Here is a 21,089-nt window from a genome sequence, read left to right as displayed (position 1 = left end):
TCAGTAATAAATAATTGCAATTAAAGCTTATCCAGAAGCATATATCAGTTAACAATATATCCTGCCAACAATATCACTCTGCATTTACTTCCTTGTTTTATTATGCCCTGTTGAATAATCTAAGTAAATCATGCGTTGTGTTTTCTATACGTTTAATCGTTTAATCGTTGTGATAGCTAATGCATATAATATAACGTCACACAGTATAGCGTTATGGTAACAACGTTACCATAACGTATTATTATATGACTATAAATTTTCTGTTTTCGCATTGGCTAAAAGCATAGGAAATCCTCTTTGATAAAACATTATATTCACCGCGGCAAAAATCACGAGAGGTTAATATAAGATTTGGAACAGCGTCCGTGTACCTAAATATAGAAACGGGAAATTCTTGTTAGCTATTTAAGGGATGTATATATAAAATGGTTTTCAATTGGACGACCGAATAAATATCAACCAATCAGCGCTCTCGACATAAAATCGTTTCGATCTCACAGACGACAGTTACATGTTTCCGGCAACAAAGTATTGGTGAATATCACATCTCTGGGGTTGATAAATCATTGTATCAACCTCATCAAAAGTCAATAATTGTATAATGTTAGTACTTCGCGTATTTTCCGACATTCTGGGGGCCGACAAAAGTGAAAATTTTATATGAAAATATTAAAAAATGTAAATTCACAATATAGATAAATAAATATTTAAAATTAATGTCCATCTCAAATAAAATAATTTACTTCCTTAACCTTAAATAAACACAATTAAAGTTATTTCTTGGTCCATTCGTGGATGTTTCTCCTGGCACACACGGCGGCTTCACGAAACGGTAATCGTCTTTGTATGTTACTAGTTCCCGGTTGTTGAGTTTCACGTGTTTCCTTTGGGTGGATATTGTCACATATCTCTAAGGGATATAATTTGACGATCGGTCGTGAAAAGCGTCCGGATTTTGTTCTCACTTCGGCTGCTCTTGTAAGTCCATCATTTCCAGTTATTAAAGAATCAACGACTCCAATTGTCCATTTGTTTCTTGGATACTTGTCTTCATGGATTTGAACAACATCTCCCACTTTAATTGTCTGGTCGTTATCTCCTGTTCGGGTGTGGTATTCACGTAGCGACGTAAGATATTCTGATTTCCATCGTGACCAAAATTGGTCAATTACGAAAGTTTGTAGTTCAGCACGTTTAGAAATGTCGCTTCTGTCTGTGAAACTTGTATTTTCGTCGATGTCTTGTCGTGGATACGGTGTAGTTGTAATCCTTCTCCCATAAAGCAGGTGCGATGGTGTCAAAGGTTCCTGATCCTCGATGTCGGTGGATACATACGTTAAAGGCCGATCGTTCAACACGGCTTCAATTTCGGTGACTATTGTTTGTAAATCCTCCAATGTAATGTACGATCTTCCAAGAACTTTTCGTAAGCACATTTTTGTTAGTCCTATCAAGCGCTCCCACCAACCACCATACCAGGGAGCTCGTTTTATTATGAATTTCCAAGTCGTTCCACAGACGGATAACGCATCATTTAAGGTTTCAGATTTGGTTAGTCTCTCTAAAGTCTCGGATGCGGCCATGTATGTTGACGCATTGTCAGATATCATCACTCTCGGCAAAGACTTGCGGCTCGTAAATCTTCTGAACGCTTGTAAAAAAGATCTTTCTCTAAGATCTGTGACGACCTCTAAATGCACTGCGCGCGTTGACGCACATGTAAATAAGCATATGAATACTTTGCTCCCTTGTCCGTTATTGTCTTTAACATATAACGCTCCAGTAAAATCAACACCTGTGACGGTAAACGGTGGTGCTTCCATTAATCTTGTCTTTGGTAGAGGTGGAGGATCTGGCGCACTGTACGGTTTTCCGGTTACTTTACGACAAGTGACGCATTTACGAAGAACTTTTTTCACTTGTTGACGTATTTTAGGTATCCAATAATTTTGGCGAATCTCGGTGACTGTGGCTAATACTCCTGAATGTTTTAAATTCTTATGAACTTCCGATATAAGCAATTCAGTGAAATGATAATTATTTGGTAATAAACACGGAAATCTTGAATTTTCACTAATTGGAGCATTATGAATTCTCCCGCGGCAACGAATAATTTCTTTCTCGTCTATATATAGTCGTAATTGTCGAACTAAAGTATTGGGTGTGTTCGATTGCGACTTCAAAGTCCTGATTTCTTTATCAAATGAAATCCTCTGAGCACTTATTATCCATTTTTCTGTTGCAGCTTGTAGTTCCTCGCATGTGATGAATTTGCTCTGTATTCTCTGTGAGCGTGATTTGCGGCAATTCACTATGAATCGGTAAATCCACGAACTAACACGTAGTATCTTTGTTAATGTACTGTATCTCATAATATCCAGTATGCAATGAATGCCATGTGTATTATTCCCTTCAATTGTATTTGTAACGTTCTCCTCTTGATCTATATTCGTTAAAAGAATGCATGTGTTAGGTGTCCACTGCGGCCAAGATTTTGAACAATTGATCCATTCCGGTCCATTAAACCACAGTTTAGCATCTGCTAGTTGTGAAGCGCTGATCCCTCTTGTCAATAGGTCTGCAGGGTTGTCATTCGTTGGACAATATTTCCACTCTGAATCCTGTGTTAAAGATTTAATTTCTGTAATTCTGTTGTGAAGGAATTTTTTCAAATGTTTAGTCGTTGTTAACCAGTGTAAAACTATTTGACTGTCCGACCAATACGTGACTTTGTTTATTGATAAAGCTGATTTTACGTGTGTTGCAATTCTAGCTCCTATCACAGCGGCCATTAGTTCTAATTGTGGTAATGTCAACGTCTTTATAGGTGCAACACGGCTCTTAGCAAATACTAATGTTGACTGCTGTCCATTTGTAACATAAACAGCTGATCCGTAGGCTTTCTGGCTGGCATCAACGAAAACATGTAACTGTTTTGGTTCATCTGTACTCTTAGTTAAAATCTGTCTCGGTAACTCTGTGTTTGTTGAAAATTCTAAGTCTCTAGCTAATTCCATCCACTGTTGTTGTACGTTTAACGGTAGTGGTTCATCCCACTCAAGTTTGTCTTTCCAGAGGTCTTGCATTAAGATTTTGGCCCTAACGGACACTGGCGAAAGTAATCCCATAGGATCGTAGATTCGAGATGATTGACTCAGTATTTCACGTTTTGTTATGTTTGGTTCCTTAATATCTGTTACATTAACTTTATGAAAAGAAATTGTATCTTTTTCAGTGTTCCATATCATTCCTAGTATTTTTACCGTTATGTTCTTTTCGGCTAAATTTTCGTTTTTTGCAATTTCAGTTAAATCACTGCAGTTTGAGCTCCAAGATCGCAAATTGAATCCTCCCTTTGACATGACATTTCTCGCATCCTTGAAATATGCAATGGCTTCGTCATAAGTCTCAACGCTTGACAGAATATTGTCTACATATAAGTCCCTTTTCATCGTTTGTGTTATACTATTTTCATTTTCGTCCAAGTGCTTAAGTAGAGTGGCATTTAAAATAAATGGTGAGCATGTTGCGCCAAACAATATCGATTTAAACCTGTAAGTTGTAAGATTGCTACGTGGGTCGTCGGGGTCAGCTAGCCAAAAGAAACGTGTAGCGTCACGATCCTTCTTGTCAAGTCCTATCTGTAAAAATGCCTTTTCAATATCTGTACTGATACCATATTTTCCGATTCTGAATCGCATTAATATTTTCGTCAAGTCATTTAGATTTGGTGGTGTTGACATTAAGCAATCATTTAAGCTGGCTAAATCTTGCTGTGGTTTACAACTACAGTCGTACACTATACGAATAGGGGTAGTCTCGGAATCTTTTTTAACAGGATGGTGAGGAATGTAGTGAATCATATGATTGTTGTTATCATCTTCCGTATCTGGAACCCTCTCTATAAATCCTCTCTTTTCTTGTTCATTGATTATTTCACTGTATTTTTGTAGCAAGTGCGGTTCCCGGTTTAGACGTCTAATTATATTATCGGTCCTACCTTTAGCAATGGCCATATTTGAAGGCAAATCTGGGTGGTCAACTTTCCAAGGCAACTTTGCTGTGTATTTTCCATTCTCGTAATCAATAGCTGTGTTCTGGTATGTCTGTAAATAGTTGGTGTTCTCCTTGTTTTCACATGTATTGATTCCTATTGACTCAAGTGTCCAAAACTTTTCAATCTCTGTCTCCTCCAATTGATGGGATGAAATGACGTTTAAAAGAACTGTAGATCTTGAATGCTGGCTGATATTTCCAATAGTTGGTCCTGATAACAGATATCCTATCTTTGACTGTACAGCGGTGGGTCCTTTTCCTCTTATGATTTTGTCCTCAATAATTTCCCAGTAATAATCCGCGCCTATTAGTAGGTCGATCTCAAAACGCTCTCCACTGTGTACAGAATGTGCAAGTTTAAGTCCTCTCAAATGTGGCAAGCTCTTTGTAGTATGTGAAATACTGTTATGAATCGGGACGGCAATTTCCGGCACAATGAGTGTGTTTATACGCACATTTTCTCCCGTGTCGGTCTGTAATTGTATTGTTGCAGTTTCCAAGTTACGAACTTTCTGAGATAAATCTCCGAACGCAGACAGTTGAATGCTGACTTTCCCCGTTGTTTTAATTTCAAGTTTATCGGCTAATTTCTGAGTGATGAAGGAACGTTGCGCTCCTTCGTCAAATAAGATGTTACATTCTGTTTTTACGTCGTTATATATAACTGGTGCAGTTGCTGTTTTTAGGAGAATGTCGGGACTTACTTGTGATGCATGCAATACACTAGTTGTGTCTGATGTTTCAACCACGTTGATAGCTGTCTGCTGTATTTTCGGCTCCTGCTTCTTATCTGTAATGACCTCTTTCCCTTTACATATGCTTGTATGATGCATTCCATTACAATTTTTACACCGTTTTGTAGACTTACATGCGGCCACCCGGTGTGACCCTAAACAGTTAAAACATAGTTGTTTCTGTTTTACTATTTGATTTCTAGCGTTTGCGTCTGTTACTTCAGAGCACTCCGTTGGATAGTGCTGACCTGAACAAAAAATACATGTATGCGTATTTACCTTCTTCCGTGTGTCAGTTAATTTACCTTTATTGTGTGATCTTGGTTGTGTACCTGTGAAAAATGCTGTGGTGTGCAATCTGTCCGGTTCCATGACTCCCTGTCCTGCCTCAAGTATTTCAATCTCTTTAGTTATTGATTTTCGTAGATTTTGCAACATCAAATTATCTCTCCCGTGTTCTCTTGCAATAGATTTTCTTACGTCAATCGGTAACTTGTCCAAAACTACAGGTACCAAAAGCGAACCATACATCTCTGATGTTTGACCAAGTGACTCTAATCCTCGTACGTATGATTCTAATCTGTCTCCGTAAGACCTTAAACTAAAAGCATCATTTGTCGGTGCGGGTAAATTCATGAGTGCTTTCATGTAAGCATGTATCAGTTTGCTAGGTTGTCCGAACCGATCTCTGAGAAGGTTGACTGCGGTTTCGTAGTTACCATTTGTCAAAGCGAATCCCTCTACTGTTTGCGCGGCGCTTCCCTCTAGCTGGGCTTTCAGATAATTAAACTTTTGGATTGAAGTTAATGTGTCGTTGAAGTGTATGGATGACTCGAAACAATCCCAAAATGTCTGCCATTTGAGAATATCTCCATTAAAATAGGGTAAGTCTAACTTTGGAAGCCTATGGTAATTAGATTTTGAAGATCTCGGTTCTGACGGGACTTGAAACATGACATTCTCTGACGGACGGGTATGAACTGCAGGGGCGTGCATTGAATACTGTTGGTTGATAGAATCTATTGCACATGTGTTCATATCAACTCTAGCTTCGGGTGTGAAATTATATGCGTCTGGGTTAAGTCTGCTCGTTGAAGGACCAACAATATCATGCGAAATTATAGTACTTGTTTCAAAGGACTTAATAAATTTCCGAATTTGTCTAATTTTACAATCAAGTTCGTACATATACTCATCTGAGTCGGTGATTTCCTGCTCCAGATTTTCCTCCGATGTCTGTTCCAAAAGTCTGTTATTCAGGTCAATCAATGTTTTCTGTTTCTGCGTGACGGCATCATCAAGGGCTTTCACTTCGTCAACTTCTGTGTCTGTTTTTGACTTTAAATCGTCGAATTTCACAAGTAGCTTCGTGACGGCTCCTTTGTGTCCAGCACGAACTGACTTCAGCTTTGAATCCATATATATCCTGGTCACGGCACCATTAAATGTTGAATAATCTAAGTAAATCATGCGTTGTGTTTTCTATACGTTTAATCGTTGTGATAGCTAATGCATATAATATAACGTCACACAGTATAGCGTTATGGTAACAACGTTACCATAACGTAATGTTAGTACTTCGCGTATTTTCCGACATGCCCCATTTATGGGCATTATGTTTTCTGGTCTGTGCATCTGTTCGTTCTTCATCTGTTCGTCTGTTAGTCTGTCCGTCTGTCCCACTTCAGGTTAAAGCTTTTGGTCAAAGAAGTTTTTGATGAAGTTGAAGTCCAATCAACTTGAAACTTAGTACACATGTTTCCTATGATATGAATTTTCCTATTTTCAATCCCAAATTAGAGATTTTACCCCATTTTCATGGTCCACTGCACATAGAAAATGATAGTGGGAGTGAAGCATCTGCGTACTATGGACATATTCTTGTTTAGTGAAGGTTAAGCTTATGTTGAAATTAGTTTTTGTACTATGAACATAAATATTATAATTTTGTACTATAAACATAAATATTATCCTTTTGCACTATGAACATAAATATTATCAGTATAGATGGTTTTTAATGTTTTATATCTATTTAGAAAATAAGAGTATAATGAATCATACTTTTTTAAAGACTTATCTGTTAACACTTAAATCACAGACTTATGTAGAACATAAGACATTTGGTAGTGTATTTAAAAATATCCAAAATTGCCTTACCTCCCTTCACTACTTCCTCAATTTTTTCTACATTTATATTTAGAACTAATGTAAATCATAAACTTTCATCATTTTTTTAAAGATTTTATAGATTACATACTTCATTATCTATGTGGTAGTTAGTTATGATTATAAAAGAATTCTACATTAGTTAACAAAATGAACAAAGATATGCTTATATCGATCTAAGTTAAAAAAAAAAAAAAAAAAAAAAAAACCGACACTGTAATAACTAATTAAATGTAAATGAAATATAGTGAATGTCAATTTGATGTTAGTGACTAGTTATCTTTACAAGAATCTCTCACAGTACTTTACTATTACCAGGTTCTGTTGACCAGGCATTACATGAGAACTGTTGGCAGATCCTGAACAAATGTATATTTGAAGTAAATGAAGAGGGAAGTAATGAAACACAGAAAATGACAGTATTGTCAATTGATCAGGTTAGTTAATTTCATTGGTCCATTGATAAGGCTATTCAAATTCATTGGTCCATTGATAAGGCTATTCAAATTCATTGGTCCATTGATAAGGCTATTCAAATTCATTGGTCCATTGATAAGGCTATTGAAATTCATTGGTCCATTGATAAGGCTATTCAAATTCATTGGTCCATTGATAAGGCTATTCAAATTCATTGGTCCATTGATAAGCTATTCAAATTCATTGGTCCATTGATAAGACTATTCAAATTCATTGGTCCATTGATGAGGCTATTCAAATTCATTGGTCCATTGATAAGGCTATTCAAATTCATTGGTCCATTGATAAGGCTATTCAAATTCATTCATCCAATGATCAAGAAAGGTAAATCCATTGATCCATCGATCAGGTAAGTTGAATTTAATGATACACATATATTTGACTTTGTGGTTTTGTCAAAGTCTTCTCATTAATTTTAAACAACAAATTCTACAGGTAATGATCAGATATCACAGCAAGTTGCAGATTTCTAGGTCATACTTTTCTTTTTTTGAAAATTCATTAAAAAAAAACCAATTAAAATATAAATGCAGAAACGTAATAATAATTTAGAATGTTAAAAGTAATCGAATGCAAACACAGAACATATAAGAGCACATCAGGGTATAAATTTTACTATAATTTTAAACAAACAATATCATTGATGAGTTACTATAAGAACACTTACTAGTTCACAAATTTACTTCAAGTACATAGGTAAAACATCATTAAACCTTGTATCACATGTTGAAATGTGATACTACATTAATTACACAATCTGTTAAAAACAAGATTTGACTTTACATAGCAATGACTTGCCCAACTCTGGAAAGTATAATAAAAAACACATTGAGACATTTTAGATTGATACTAATTGTATTTGATATTTTACTAATCCATTTGATGTCTGTAATACACCATATTAAAAGCAAGATTATTATTTTAGATTAGAACTGTGTTGCACCAACTAGGAGATTTTTTCCTACAGAGTCGCTTATTAGTAGCAGATAATAGTGCATTTGGTCTGTATCCCTGTTTAGCTCGGTATATTGATGAGATCAGGGACCTGATACGTGATCTCCTACTCTGTTTAATGCATAAGATACTCCCTAACATGTCGGACATGAATCCAATCAGTGGTATGTCTGATTTATTGTATTTATCATAATGTAAAATTCTGTATAAAAAATCAACTTTTCACAATAACATGAGAAAGGGTGTCATATTTAGGAGTTATTTCCATTCTAATGCCACATATAAAAAAAATAACATTTGATAAATATTTTTGCTTAAAAATGCCATAAATGAATTAGTGTGTGAAACTGTTGCATGGTCTTAAGCATCTAAACAATGTGAAGTCATATGTATACTCTGGATGCCAAACATGAATACTAAACATATTTTTAATTTTCGTATGCTTCAGAGAAGTTCAGTATGGTTTCAGTATAGACAAAAAGAAGATTTTGAGGCTCAAAATGTGACTATCTTGTATATTTTTTGAGAAATACATAATTACCCCCAAAAAATGTCAATGTCCAATGAAAAATAACATTACAAACTAATTGCATTAGAATGTAAGTTTGTAGGAGTCCAAACTTATTAAGTTTAACATGTTAACTATTTGATATAACATTTTTGACAAGTTTAAGATATTGAATAAAAGTAAGTAATAAAAGTAAGAAGATGTGGTATGATTGATGGTTTTGTTTTAATTTAGATATTTATAATATTCTAAAATCAAAAAATATACTGTAATATTTAGGGTGTAAATATTTTTTTGATTATGTTTAATTTATGAATAATGTTTTATTCTAGCTCTAGATACAGTATGGCAGACTATTGTACATACTTATGCTCCATGGATACAGACAATACAAAATGAAAAGACACAGCTGTTACCATGGATACAATCAGATGCTGAGTCAGGAACAAAAATGGTAGAATCTGCTGTGACAGTCTTTGAACAAGTTTTTACCTGTTTTGCAGGTACAAAATGGATTTCAATTAATCAAAAAGCTAGAAATAAAATTAATTTGTGTTTTCTTCAGATATATTTGCACAGTGTCAACCAACCAGATGTCTTTTCTATCATTTTTGTGATTGTTCACTATCTTTTCATGGGTTTACTTACTGACTGCTGTGTATACAAATGGTATTTAAGGCATGTTCATGTATTTAGGGGTTAATCAAATCAAATCAAATTAATATTAATACCCTTCCAAAAATATACTTTCTATACATTTGTAGTATGCAACTCCTTAAAATATTTAATTCAGAAACCTATGAGCCAACTATTTTTCAATGTAATATGAAATTCAATATCTATGGTTATAAGCACTATACTGTGGATTCATTTATTTTCGTGGGTACCAATTTTCGTGGATTAAGAAAATCTTGGATGTTCTTGGATATTTAATTTCGTGGTTTTGCCAAGTCTGTATATATAAACCTATATAAAAGTTTGTATTCGTTGAACATCTAATTTCGTGGTTCTGCTGTACCCACGAAATCCACGAAAATTGGTATCCAACGAATGATAATGAATCCACATTATTATTTTGTTTGTTTGTTTGTAGATTTGATTCCTCCATATCAACCAAACACCTTAGGAAAGGTCTGGATGTATTATGCTGGAGTTTTATGTCATAAACTTTCACCACCACATATCATTAATGTATATACATCTGTCCTCAGTCAGTTACCATGGAAACACTTAAAACCCGACAGTTATGTCTTACAGTCAATGATTCAGTTTAAAGAGTTAAAATGCAATGAAGGATTTGACTTATTGGCACATATAGTATGTGAGTTAGATTGGGCCGAGATATTACAAGTATACCAACAAGTCTTCCAAGATGAAAGTTTAGCTTTGTCTTCCACACTCATACTGCTTATACAGTGTTTTGGTGAACAGAAACATATTGAGGTAATTATCCTAGACAACTATCACCTATATCTTTACTTTATCAAGTCTGGATTATTACATATCATTAGGAAATAAAATCCTATTTGTTGTTCCGAGCAATACTGTAAATTCAAAGATTATTGCATATATTTATTATAGCTATTTTTCAAGGACAAAAATGTCAGATTATTTTTTGCAATTTCAGGAGAATTTGCTTACAGGTATTTGTATGAGATATGAGAATGCAAGTTCTTTATATTGTGATACTCACCCAGTCGCATTTTACACATTTATAAAAACCCTTGCAATAATTTCTGAATTTACAGTAACTTTTTCAATTTTTAGAGAAATTTCAGAAGACACATCTTGAGTTAAAGTTTTAGTCGAGATATAACTTTCTAAATGTCATGACATGGCAATTTTTTTTTCATAGTGTGTGACATCATTGATAGTGTCAAAGGTTCATTCACAAAGTTTCTAAAAAAGACCTGCATTTTCTAAAAGCTTAATTAATGTAACTGTGATGTATGTCATATTAACGTAGATTAGTCTTTATATTAAGCTACTGAATTAATTTATACAGTACAATCATAATATGTATTTTCTTTATTTAAGATTCCTGCTTTGGAGCCAAAGATTGTATCAGCTATTAATTATAACTGGATAAAGTTAACATCTGATAATTATCGTCATGCCTTCAACTGGTACCTACAAATGTGTGATCCTAAATACCTCATAGCAGAAAGATCATCCACTGTCACCTTGGGACTAAGGTAAGAAAAAGGTTCTTCTTTAAAATAATTCATTGTAGAAAGGTCTTTTAGCTCCACCTTAGGACTAAGGTAAGATAAAAAGTTCAACCTTAATAATTCATTGTAGAAAGGTTCTCTTCTGTCATCTTGAGACTAAAGCAAGAAGAAAAGATAACACCAAATACTGCATAGTAGAATGGTCTCTGGGGTGATTGGGCCACTTCCTACATACAAGGTGATATGATGTGCCACTGGAATAGGTAACTTTTTCAACCTTGAAAACATGTGAATAGGTTGGGAAAACTATCAGAAGTATATGATTAGGTCAATAAAGTTCCTTTAACTTCTTTGTCTGTCATATTTTTTGGTGATCCTGGCTGTTTTTATCTTACTTTTCTCTTCTGGCACTTTGGTATTCCGCTCTGAAACTCAAACAATATGGGAAAAGGTTAAATGTTTACCTTTGCAATATATGAAAAGGTATACATTTTTAAAATTTAAATTATATGAAAAAGTGTGGGATAACAGAACCCCAATGGCACCCCTATCAATTAAGTTTTGAAGTATATATCTTCACATTGAGACTATGGTAAGAAATAGAAAAAAAAAGTATCTCTAGCAGACCCTGAATACTTTTTGATAATGTCACTGACTATAAAATTACACTGAGTTCAATTTAACCATGAAATATGTGAATGTATTGTGCTTGCTTATCTTTAGCATTATGATGTGATGGAGGACAGGGCACACATGTGATCTCAAGGCCACCTCATATAATCTGACAAGTAGCTCCATGATATAAAGGTTTAGTACATGTACTCTATTTCATTTGTATATTTTCAGGCTTTTGAAAGCTGCCTCTGATTTTAATGTCCAGTCATCTGTTAATTGGACATCAGATATGGCTATCAAAAGACAATGTTATGTCCATAGTTATGTCCAGTTAATCTGCCAGTGTACATATGATAATGAAATTAGTATGGAATCCATCACAACTGTAATCTTGAATTTGATGACTGATATTGAAACAGTTGTGGCTAGTGGTAAGTTCTTGTAATCATGAATTCAGGGGCGGATCCAGCCATTTTAAAAAGGGGGGGTTCCAATAACATGTCCTAATTCAAATGCATTGATCGTCCAAAAAAAAAGGGGTGTTCCAACCCCCAGAACACACACCCCCCATGGATCCGCGCCTGGAATTTATTGTCTAGGAAAAGAGAGACAGTTGTGTTCATATCATAAAGAATAGATTGGGGTATTGCCAATAAGACAGCAATCAAATGATGCAAAGCTTTATCATTCAACAGATAGTCTTCAACAATAGATCCTTGTACTTGTCCACACTGTTTAATAAATCCTGTAGTTATTAAGCAACTTTTAGGTTCGTTAGTGTATAATTTAAATTGGTCTTTTGTTTTCGATGACATACAGTACTTCTTTACAGAATTATAGATTTCTGTCATTTAGCTGATGTGGAGTTGTCTTGTTATTCTTACATATCTCTTAAAACTTCATTTGTCTTAGTTGTATTAATCTATGAGAAAGATGTTGTGAAGAAAATTTGAATCAAAATAGAATCAAAATTTTAATAACTGTGTTTACAATTTATTTTAACAGTAGTTGACTCAAGAATACAACAAGAGGAAAGCTTAGATCTCATGAAGGAAGTGTTGTCATTACTTAACAACTGTAACCCTAGTAACCAATCTGTTGTCGTGACAACTATAATACAGTGGTTAGAGTCATCACCCAGTAGTATATTACTGTTACCGTGTGTGAGGAGTGCCTCGCGATGTCTGGCATCACATAGACATATGGTTCAGATAATTGAGGAATGTATCCAAGCTTATTTTGTAGGAGGTAAATGTTTTTGTATACTTGTAGCTATAACCATAACTTTGAAGTGTGTTTACATTTGAAATATTCGGTAGTTCACAATGCAATAAGTCCATCTTAGGGATTTAAGGATATAAAAAAAAACCATGGATTCCACAGCATATGAAAATTAATTAATGGTTACTGTTAACCAGTATATTAAAAAAGAAAAAAACAGATTAATAAAATGTAGTCTTACATTTGGGGGAAACGATAATAATGACAACAACGCCCATTTTTGAAAAAAATAAATAAACAAAAGATTTCCACTCATTGGAATTTAACTTAAAATGTGGAAATTTTATTGATCCTAGATAATTACAAGTTTAATTGCATTTACAACATTTTTAAAGGTCATGACAAACAAACAGGAGGTGGATGGGACCATGTTTTGGCAGCAATCCAAGTACCTGACCTTGACATTGATGATTACCTGACTGTAGCTTTGGAAGAAGGATCATACCTGTTGTTGTATGGTTACATTGTACAGAACCTACCACTGTGTCAATCTTTAGAACAGATGAATGTTTTACTGGGAAGACTTCTAGATTGGACAGGCAAAGCTAAACCTAGGTATGAACCCTTGGGGTGAAGCCCTAACTAATAGTCAGTCAATAGAACAGAACGTAATTGCCTTGTTTGAAAAACTAGCTAGCTGCATAAAAAAATTGCCACATGACATGATTTTTTCAACCTCCACAATGAAACAGTACCTATCCTGGGATTTTCCCATGAGGAAGCTGGGCAAAGCTATCAATGAAAAATAGCTTGTTCTTTATGTTTTATCAGCTTAGTTTAAGACTTTGAAGCAAAAGCTAAATAGTGAATATTAAAGAAAGATGACATTTCAGTTTTTTATTTCTAAAACTATCATTTTTAAATCTGTACTCAAAAATGAATACATTTTACTGGAAGTGTAAATTTTAAATAGCAAATAACACTTTAATGTAGTTCTATGGCTGTAACTATTGCGATCTTTGTTTTTACATAGCTCTGACAATGAATGTAAGCTGTTCTATGGCTGTAACTATTGCGATCTTTGTTTTTACATAGCTCTGACAATGAATGTAAGCTGTTCTATGGCTGTAACTATTGCGATTTTTGTTTTTACGTAGCTCTGACAATGAATGTAAGCTGTTCTATGGCTGTAACTATTGCGATTTTTGTTTTTACGTAGCTCTGACAATGAATGTAAGCTGTTATTATGGTGGTCCATATTGGTGGATATAGTACTGAAAGAAGTGAATTTTGGTGCTTCACACAAAGTGTTGATAAAGATGTTAAACACCCTTATATCTCACTTACATCAGTATGGAGAAGATAGGTTGTCGACTGGATTACTAGGAGCAATAGGACTTGGTAAAAAGTCCCCTATGTCACAACAGTAAGTATAAATGTCTGTACTTGGACCATGGAATTCAACAAGATAATGATACACTTGGATCCAAGAATGCAACCCTGAAATACAATACCATTTGAACTAGGAAAAAAACATGTAGAGTAGAATTACTAGCCACATATTTTCACTCCGATTGGTCCATTGGATTATGCATAAAGTCTATTAAGTTGCACAACATTGAAAAAAACATACAGACCAATTAATAGTAATATTTTTGCTGGTCATATAAAATTGTTTATTGGAAGCTTTAATGGTTCGACATTTAAAACTTAATTCTGACACTTCCCTTTGTAGGCATGGCCATGGCTGAAAAGTTGCCTGTTCACATATATCGATTCTATTATAGATTAGTTTCAAGGGATGTTTAAATGACAGCTTCAGTATGTTTAGTTTACATAAAAAACTTTTTGATTGAAACTATTTTGTTTTACTACGGTGATTTACTTGACAGAGAATAATCAACCAGTTAAGCCATTTACTATTTCAGTTTTTAAATCAAATGGAGTTGTATTTCAAATTTATTTACTTATGCCTTTTATTTTGAAGGTTCAGGATAGTGTGTCGAGCCTTAGCAGCCATGTTGTCTGCACAGATATTTGGTGAATCACTTCTACGATGTCCCGGTGAACCTGCTGTATCAACTTCCTCCTCAAAACAACAGCTAACATTCCTTCATTCATTAAAAAGCAACAGACAGTATCATCAGTTTAAATCAGATATTCAAATGTCATGTGACTTTGTTACAAGCCCAGACAAATACTTAGCTGATACAGTGGATCTCCTCGGCAGACTTAGCACTATATTCTATAGTGATAAAAAGTTCTTATCAGTTTTGCATAATTTCCATTCATAATATATATGTACCTGTACTGTTGATTTATATGTATAATTGTTATTTGGTTGTTGTTCATTTTATTTTATTACAGTATATGTGATTTTTTTTTTAAACCCTTACACCTTTGAAAGACATTTGTTTTATGGTATACTGTTGTCTGTCTGCCTGTTTGTCCAGGCATGTATTGCAATTACTAAAGAATGCTGTTACAAATTCGTTAACAAAAAAAACACAATGTTAGATTGAATGAATACTAGCTACCTATAGATTTAGCATTTTCAGATTATTTGACAAAGTAATATAAAGGGATAAACCTTTATGGGCTAGTTGTACCATTTTAAGGTATTTTTTAACAACTGAAAGTGCAATAAAGGAATTAAATGAGAGAAGGGTATGGCACATAGATATACAATTATTGTTTTTGTCTGTATGAATATATATGTAATTCTTTTCTCAGGATTTGGCTATGTTTGGTATTCATTTCTCAGAAGTCATTGATAATATAATCCTTTTTTAATACAAAATCAATCAACAACATTTCAGTTTCAGACTGAGTTGACTTTGATTTATTTTGTGTTACAGATTTATTTCTTGGGGCCCATCAATTTTTCAAAATTTAATTTCCATCAGAAATTTAATACGTTCTGGTATACACTTAAAAACATTAAGAAAATCACTGCCTTTCAAATATTCTAACTAAATAAGTGTCTGATCATTATTGATAGAGCACTATATTACCTGTTACATACAAACATAAAAGTATAGTCATGGGACAAAAGTGAGTTCTCACTCAAAAAAAGTCTTATCATTTCAACTTAAATCGATATTTTTCCAAAAAATATTACCAAGTAACTGTATTAGTGATTTTTATAAAATAGATACCAAAAGATGTAAAAATGTCTGAAGTTTTATTGTTTATTTAGTCATAATTTTCTTGAATTTTGTTTTCATCATCTGATGAGTTAAACACAAATGCAAATTTTTACAATTTTAATTTGGTTAGAATAATAGTCAAGAAATATTTTTCTTTGTGTTCATCTCGTCAGAAAATTAAAATGAGCATCAATAATATTGTAATCAAATAAACAATTAAACTTCAGACATTTCTTCATCTTTTGGTATCTATATTATGAAAATCGCTCATACGGTTACTTCGTATTAATTTTTCGAAAAATATCGATTTGAGTTGAAATGATAGGACTTTTTTTGACTGGGAACTCACTTTTGTTTAATGACTGAACAATTTTACATATATAAGACTTTGATGTGAAGGGACTGTCTGACCTCTTGTTGTTGTTTCATAGCTGGTACCAGCAACTTAGGTCAATAACAGTCTGTGAGAGCAAAGCTCATTGGTTGTACAGTGTGATATTATAGTTTTATATGTTGTTCTTAACATTGTACTAAGCTACCATATGATATATCATTATTAACCTGGTGCTTTTGCTGTAAATTTAAAAAATCAATTTTTCATTTGTTATTAATCACAAAGTATAATAATATGTTCATAATAAATTTTATAGATTTATATTCTTTTCCTTTGTGAAAAACATACTCTTTTTATAGTAAATATAGACTACATGGTATCTGTTACCTCAAACTCCATTTTATGACATCATTTAGGGAATTTGTCAACAGTTATCTATGAGGGTAAAATATGTCATGTGAGAGATTCATGCTTATAAGAGCCTGTAGTTGATGCTTAAATTCTAATAGTAAAACAAATCATTAAGGATTTGAAAAAGAAGATGAATGCATCTTGAACTGTCATATTGATATTTTACACTAAAAAGTTGGATGTTCTTTGAAAAAATATGCAATTGATTTAAAGATACTGTGTAGAAGACCTTAAATTTACCTGTATTCAGATTTTTACTTCCCCTCTCAGACTCTCTCCTACTTTGTCCTGGACATTATATTATATCCCCACTAAATGAAATAAAAATACAATGTATATACAAATTCTATTGGATAAAGTTAGATGTTTATTGCATTTATATATTGTTATGCTTATTATATTTTAGAATTTGCTGTTGGTTGTTGTAAACATATTATGTGATAATATTTATTTGTTTATTAATAAAAGAATTGTTTATATCTTTTTCCCTTATTCTTCGTCAATTTATCCCTTTCTGCTATAAAAAAAATTTAATCAATGTGTGGTTCGTTTGATCTCAGTTCTTCATTGGTTAAAATCCGATTATGACGTCGGATTTTTCTGCTTTGCTCTGAATTTCCTATTGTGACGGCATGAAAAAAGGCGACCATGCCTGATGACGTCACATAGAAAGTACACATCTTTTTGCAGATCATTCGAAAAGAAGGAATACGTTTGTCTGCATATTGTTTGAAAATCATTAGAGAAACAGATTCTACCACTGCATCTCGTGTAATACAATATTTATCCACTCTCGACAGTTAAATTTTAAATATTTAAAACGCTTGGGCAAGCCTCACGTTTTAAATTTGAAAATTTAACTGTCTCGAGTGGATAAATATCGTATTACACTCGATGCAGTGGTAGAATCTATATTTCTCTTATTCTTCGTCAATTTATCCCTTTCTGCACCCATTGTATAAAAAAATTTGATCAACGTGTGGTTCGTTTGATCTCAGTACTTCATTGGTTAAAATCCGATTGTGACGTTGAATTTTCTTGCTTTCCTCTGAATTTCTTATTGTGACGGCATGAAAAAAGGCGACCATGTCTGATGACGTCACATAGAAAGAACACATATTTTTGCAATTCAGTCGCAAAGAAGGAATAAGTTTGTCGGCGTATTGTTTGAAAATCATTAGAGAAACAGATTCTACCACCAAATCTCGTGTAATAAGATATTTATCCACTTTCGACAAGCCTCACGTTTTAAATTTGAAAATTTAACTGTCTAGAGTGGATAAATATCTATCACACTCGATACAGTGGTAGAATCTATATATTTACTCATATGGACAAGTTCTGTTATTTTAAGGTTTAACGTGTGGTCAAGTTTAAGAGTTAAACAATTTACATTACTGATTGTTGTAAATTTGGTTAGGTCTGGGAGGTAAACAAGACACATTTTCCAATTACCGGGGTACTTGTTTAATGCCTCATCACAAGATGGGACACATAAACTTATTTATACTTCATGTTAAAATGCCATATTTTGATTGGCTAATAAGAGGCTGTTAATTTATTCTATCACAAGACTTCCCCATGGTTGACAATGTTTTCTTGGGGTACCAATCTGCTCTATCACCCTCTCAGCTACGTGTTATTTATATAGTGTTTATTTCCTAAATATAGTAACAGCTATATTTTGTACAATGTCAATTTCTTCATGGAACACTTTCTTCACATTCATGGATGAAAATATGTTTGACATCTGTGTTACGATTTAAAAAGCTATCAATGAATTAAAAAAAGTTGCAGTATAAAAACCATATTAGATGGGGGGAAATAGGGGGTCTGTTAACATGTTAACATTAACAATACCTTGATTTTGGCCAAAACAGTTAACAAAAATGCAAAAAAGCTGATAACAGTTAAAAAAGTGGGTTGAAAACAGTTAACAGCTTTGATTTATCCCAGGTTACAGTTAACAACACCTTGAAAAGGGCCAAAACAGGTTAACATAAAAAGGTATTGCCCCCCCCCCCTTTTAAAACAATGTCAGAAATATATAATTTTGAATTCGGTACAAAACTGGGGAAGGGCTCTGTTTAACCTTGCCCTTCTTCAGTTTCTATATTTTTCTGACATTGACATTATATTGTATATTTAAAAAGGAATCATACTGCTGTTATCAGTAGTGGAACTGCTGACTCTTCCAGAGCACCTAAGAATAACTTCAGGTTATTGGTGTGAGTCCTTAACCTACATAAGGAAAATTTTGTTATCTTTGCTTAAACTTTTTAGGATCATGATGGTATAAAAATTTAAGATATTTATTTGTATTAAATCCTAACAATTACATTGTTACCAATGCTAGACAACATTTCTCTACTCTAATTTTCAGAATAAATATCATATAGAGAGAAACTTTGTAGAAAGATAAAAATAATATCAGTAGGATGAGATCTACTATTAAAAAAAAGAATTAAAAAAAAAAGAGATCTACTAAAAGTCAACATGGTCAGAACTGTAAAGAGCTAAATTCATTAGCTGCACATGAACTACAAATCAGTAACAGGACTTAAATTGTCAGGCATGTGGCGGATCCAGAAATTTTCATAAGTGGGGGCCCACTAACTGCCTAAGAGGGGGGCTGCTTCCATCACGCTTCAGTGATTACCTATATAACCAACCAAAATTTTTCTAAAAAAGCACCCCCTAAGTCCACCTCAGCTGGCTACTCCATTTAGAAGTTATTGCCTTTGTTTGAAGATATTTTTAAAAAAATGCTTTTTTCTGAAATGTTTTTGCAAAAAACTCATGCATTGTTTCAAATTCATTGAAAAATTACAGGTGAAATATCCAAACTCCTTGGAGCTTCTAGTTTCCACTCTTATTAAGACTTTTACGTTTCCTTATCACTATTTAAGATCATAGAGAGGTTGATTTTTTGGAAAGAATTAATGTTGCATCATAGTCGATCTTGTATACTTCTGGCAAAGGTGCACAACTAAACTGCATGGAAGTGTCAAATGAAAAATGATATTGTTTGTCACAAATTGTCCACTACCGGTAGTTATCCACAGGATATATAAATGTTCAAAACTTCAAGGAAATCAAAAAAGAATATCAATTTTTCTACATGGATACTGAGGTAGACATAAATAACAATTCTGTGATTAATAACAGAGAATGTAAAGAGATAAACGCTGACGAACATTGACAGGTAGCATCAAGTGTTCTTCCTGGAAAAAGATGACAAGTTATGCTTCAAATACCTAGTACTTTGTTACAGATTTCTTCAATCTGGTTCCCACAATTTGGCTTAATTGTGATGTGTACGCCTAGACATTTTATTAGTTGGAGAAATACTAGTTTGGGTGTCTTCCCGATTGTAATCAAAGTGTACATTATCTGCAGGGTGTTAGCTGGTGATGGATCATTTTTGTTATCCTAGCTAACACAAGGCTTGTGGAAATTTATACTTTATATAATAGCACAAGAGTTATTTCGAATCTTTCAAATAGATTGAAAAGAAATTTTCCGAATAAGACGGAATAAAATCGATGTTTCAGTTAAAATGTGGAATGAAGAAGTATTTTCTACCAAAATTCTTGTCATTCTACCCAGACAGCAGGTGCACAGTACATCGTTTGGTCATATTTGTATGAAGTTTACATTCATTGTTCTGTTAACAAATCGGGTTAAGTTTGACACCTAACTTGTGTCAGATGCACTGGTCAAGAAGAAATGTTACATGTGAGATTTGCTAGTTTATTGAAGAAGAAAAATCTTAATAGAAAATGAAAGATACTCTTAATTAAATGTAAATCAAATATGTTATCTAGTCCCTTTTGTAGAAAGATGTTCAAAACGATACATCAACAATGTTTATAAAGCAATCTAATGCACATGCACTGCAGCAAGAGTGCATTCTAATCGGTTATCATTTAAATAATTAATTAATTTTCAGAAATACTACTGAAATAAACAATTTTAATTAGGTCATGAAAATCATTGATCATTTAGAGTAAACGCCAGCTTGGTTATAATTCAATTTTTCTATTAAAATCTATTGAACTTCAAAGAATTGTGAGAAAATTATTATAAGCCTTAACTTTGTTGTTTTAGCAATTAACTAATCAGATTGAATGGCTTCTTTGGTGTGATTATGTAAACACTGTCACGATTTAATATCATTTTAATAAGATAAAACTGGCTTCCTTTTGAATATTATTTCAATATCCAATCATAATACCATAATACATTACTCAATATTAAATAAACACAAGAATATTTACAGTATAAACCCCA

At 33.3% G+C, this 21,089-nt stretch overlaps 1 protein-coding gene across 2 annotated transcripts in view; it reads left to right on the top strand.

Annotated features, from left to right (window-relative positions):
- LOC134691555 (ectopic P granules protein 5 homolog) overlaps positions 1–16,045 on the top strand; it is a 58,316-nt gene extending 42,271 nt beyond the window's left edge. For both annotated transcript variants that reach the window (XM_063552123.1, XM_063552130.1), the window contains 10 exons: positions 7,275–7,393; positions 8,359–8,551; positions 9,228–9,398; positions 9,989–10,338; positions 10,933–11,090; positions 11,913–12,112; positions 12,687–12,929; positions 13,298–13,517; positions 14,122–14,328; positions 14,890–16,045. In XM_063552123.1, the coding sequence (XP_063408193.1) occupies positions 7,275–7,393; positions 8,359–8,551; positions 9,228–9,398; positions 9,989–10,338; positions 10,933–11,090; positions 11,913–12,112; positions 12,687–12,929; positions 13,298–13,517; positions 14,122–14,328; positions 14,890–15,196 (2,168 nt within the window). In that variant the 3' untranslated portion in view covers positions 15,197–16,045. The remainder of the gene's footprint in view (positions 1–7,274; positions 7,394–8,358; positions 8,552–9,227; positions 9,399–9,988; positions 10,339–10,932; positions 11,091–11,912; positions 12,113–12,686; positions 12,930–13,297; positions 13,518–14,121; positions 14,329–14,889) is intronic.
- Positions 16,046–21,089: the final 5,044 nt, after the last annotated feature.

This window comes from Mytilus trossulus, chromosome 1 (assembly GCF_036588685.1).
Source record: "Mytilus trossulus isolate FHL-02 chromosome 1, PNRI_Mtr1.1.1.hap1, whole genome shotgun sequence".
Taxonomy (NCBI): Eukaryota; Metazoa; Mollusca; class Bivalvia; order Mytilida; family Mytilidae; genus Mytilus; species Mytilus trossulus.
Note: the sequence above shows the minus strand (reverse complement) of the source record. Positions and strands in the feature narration are given on the sequence as shown.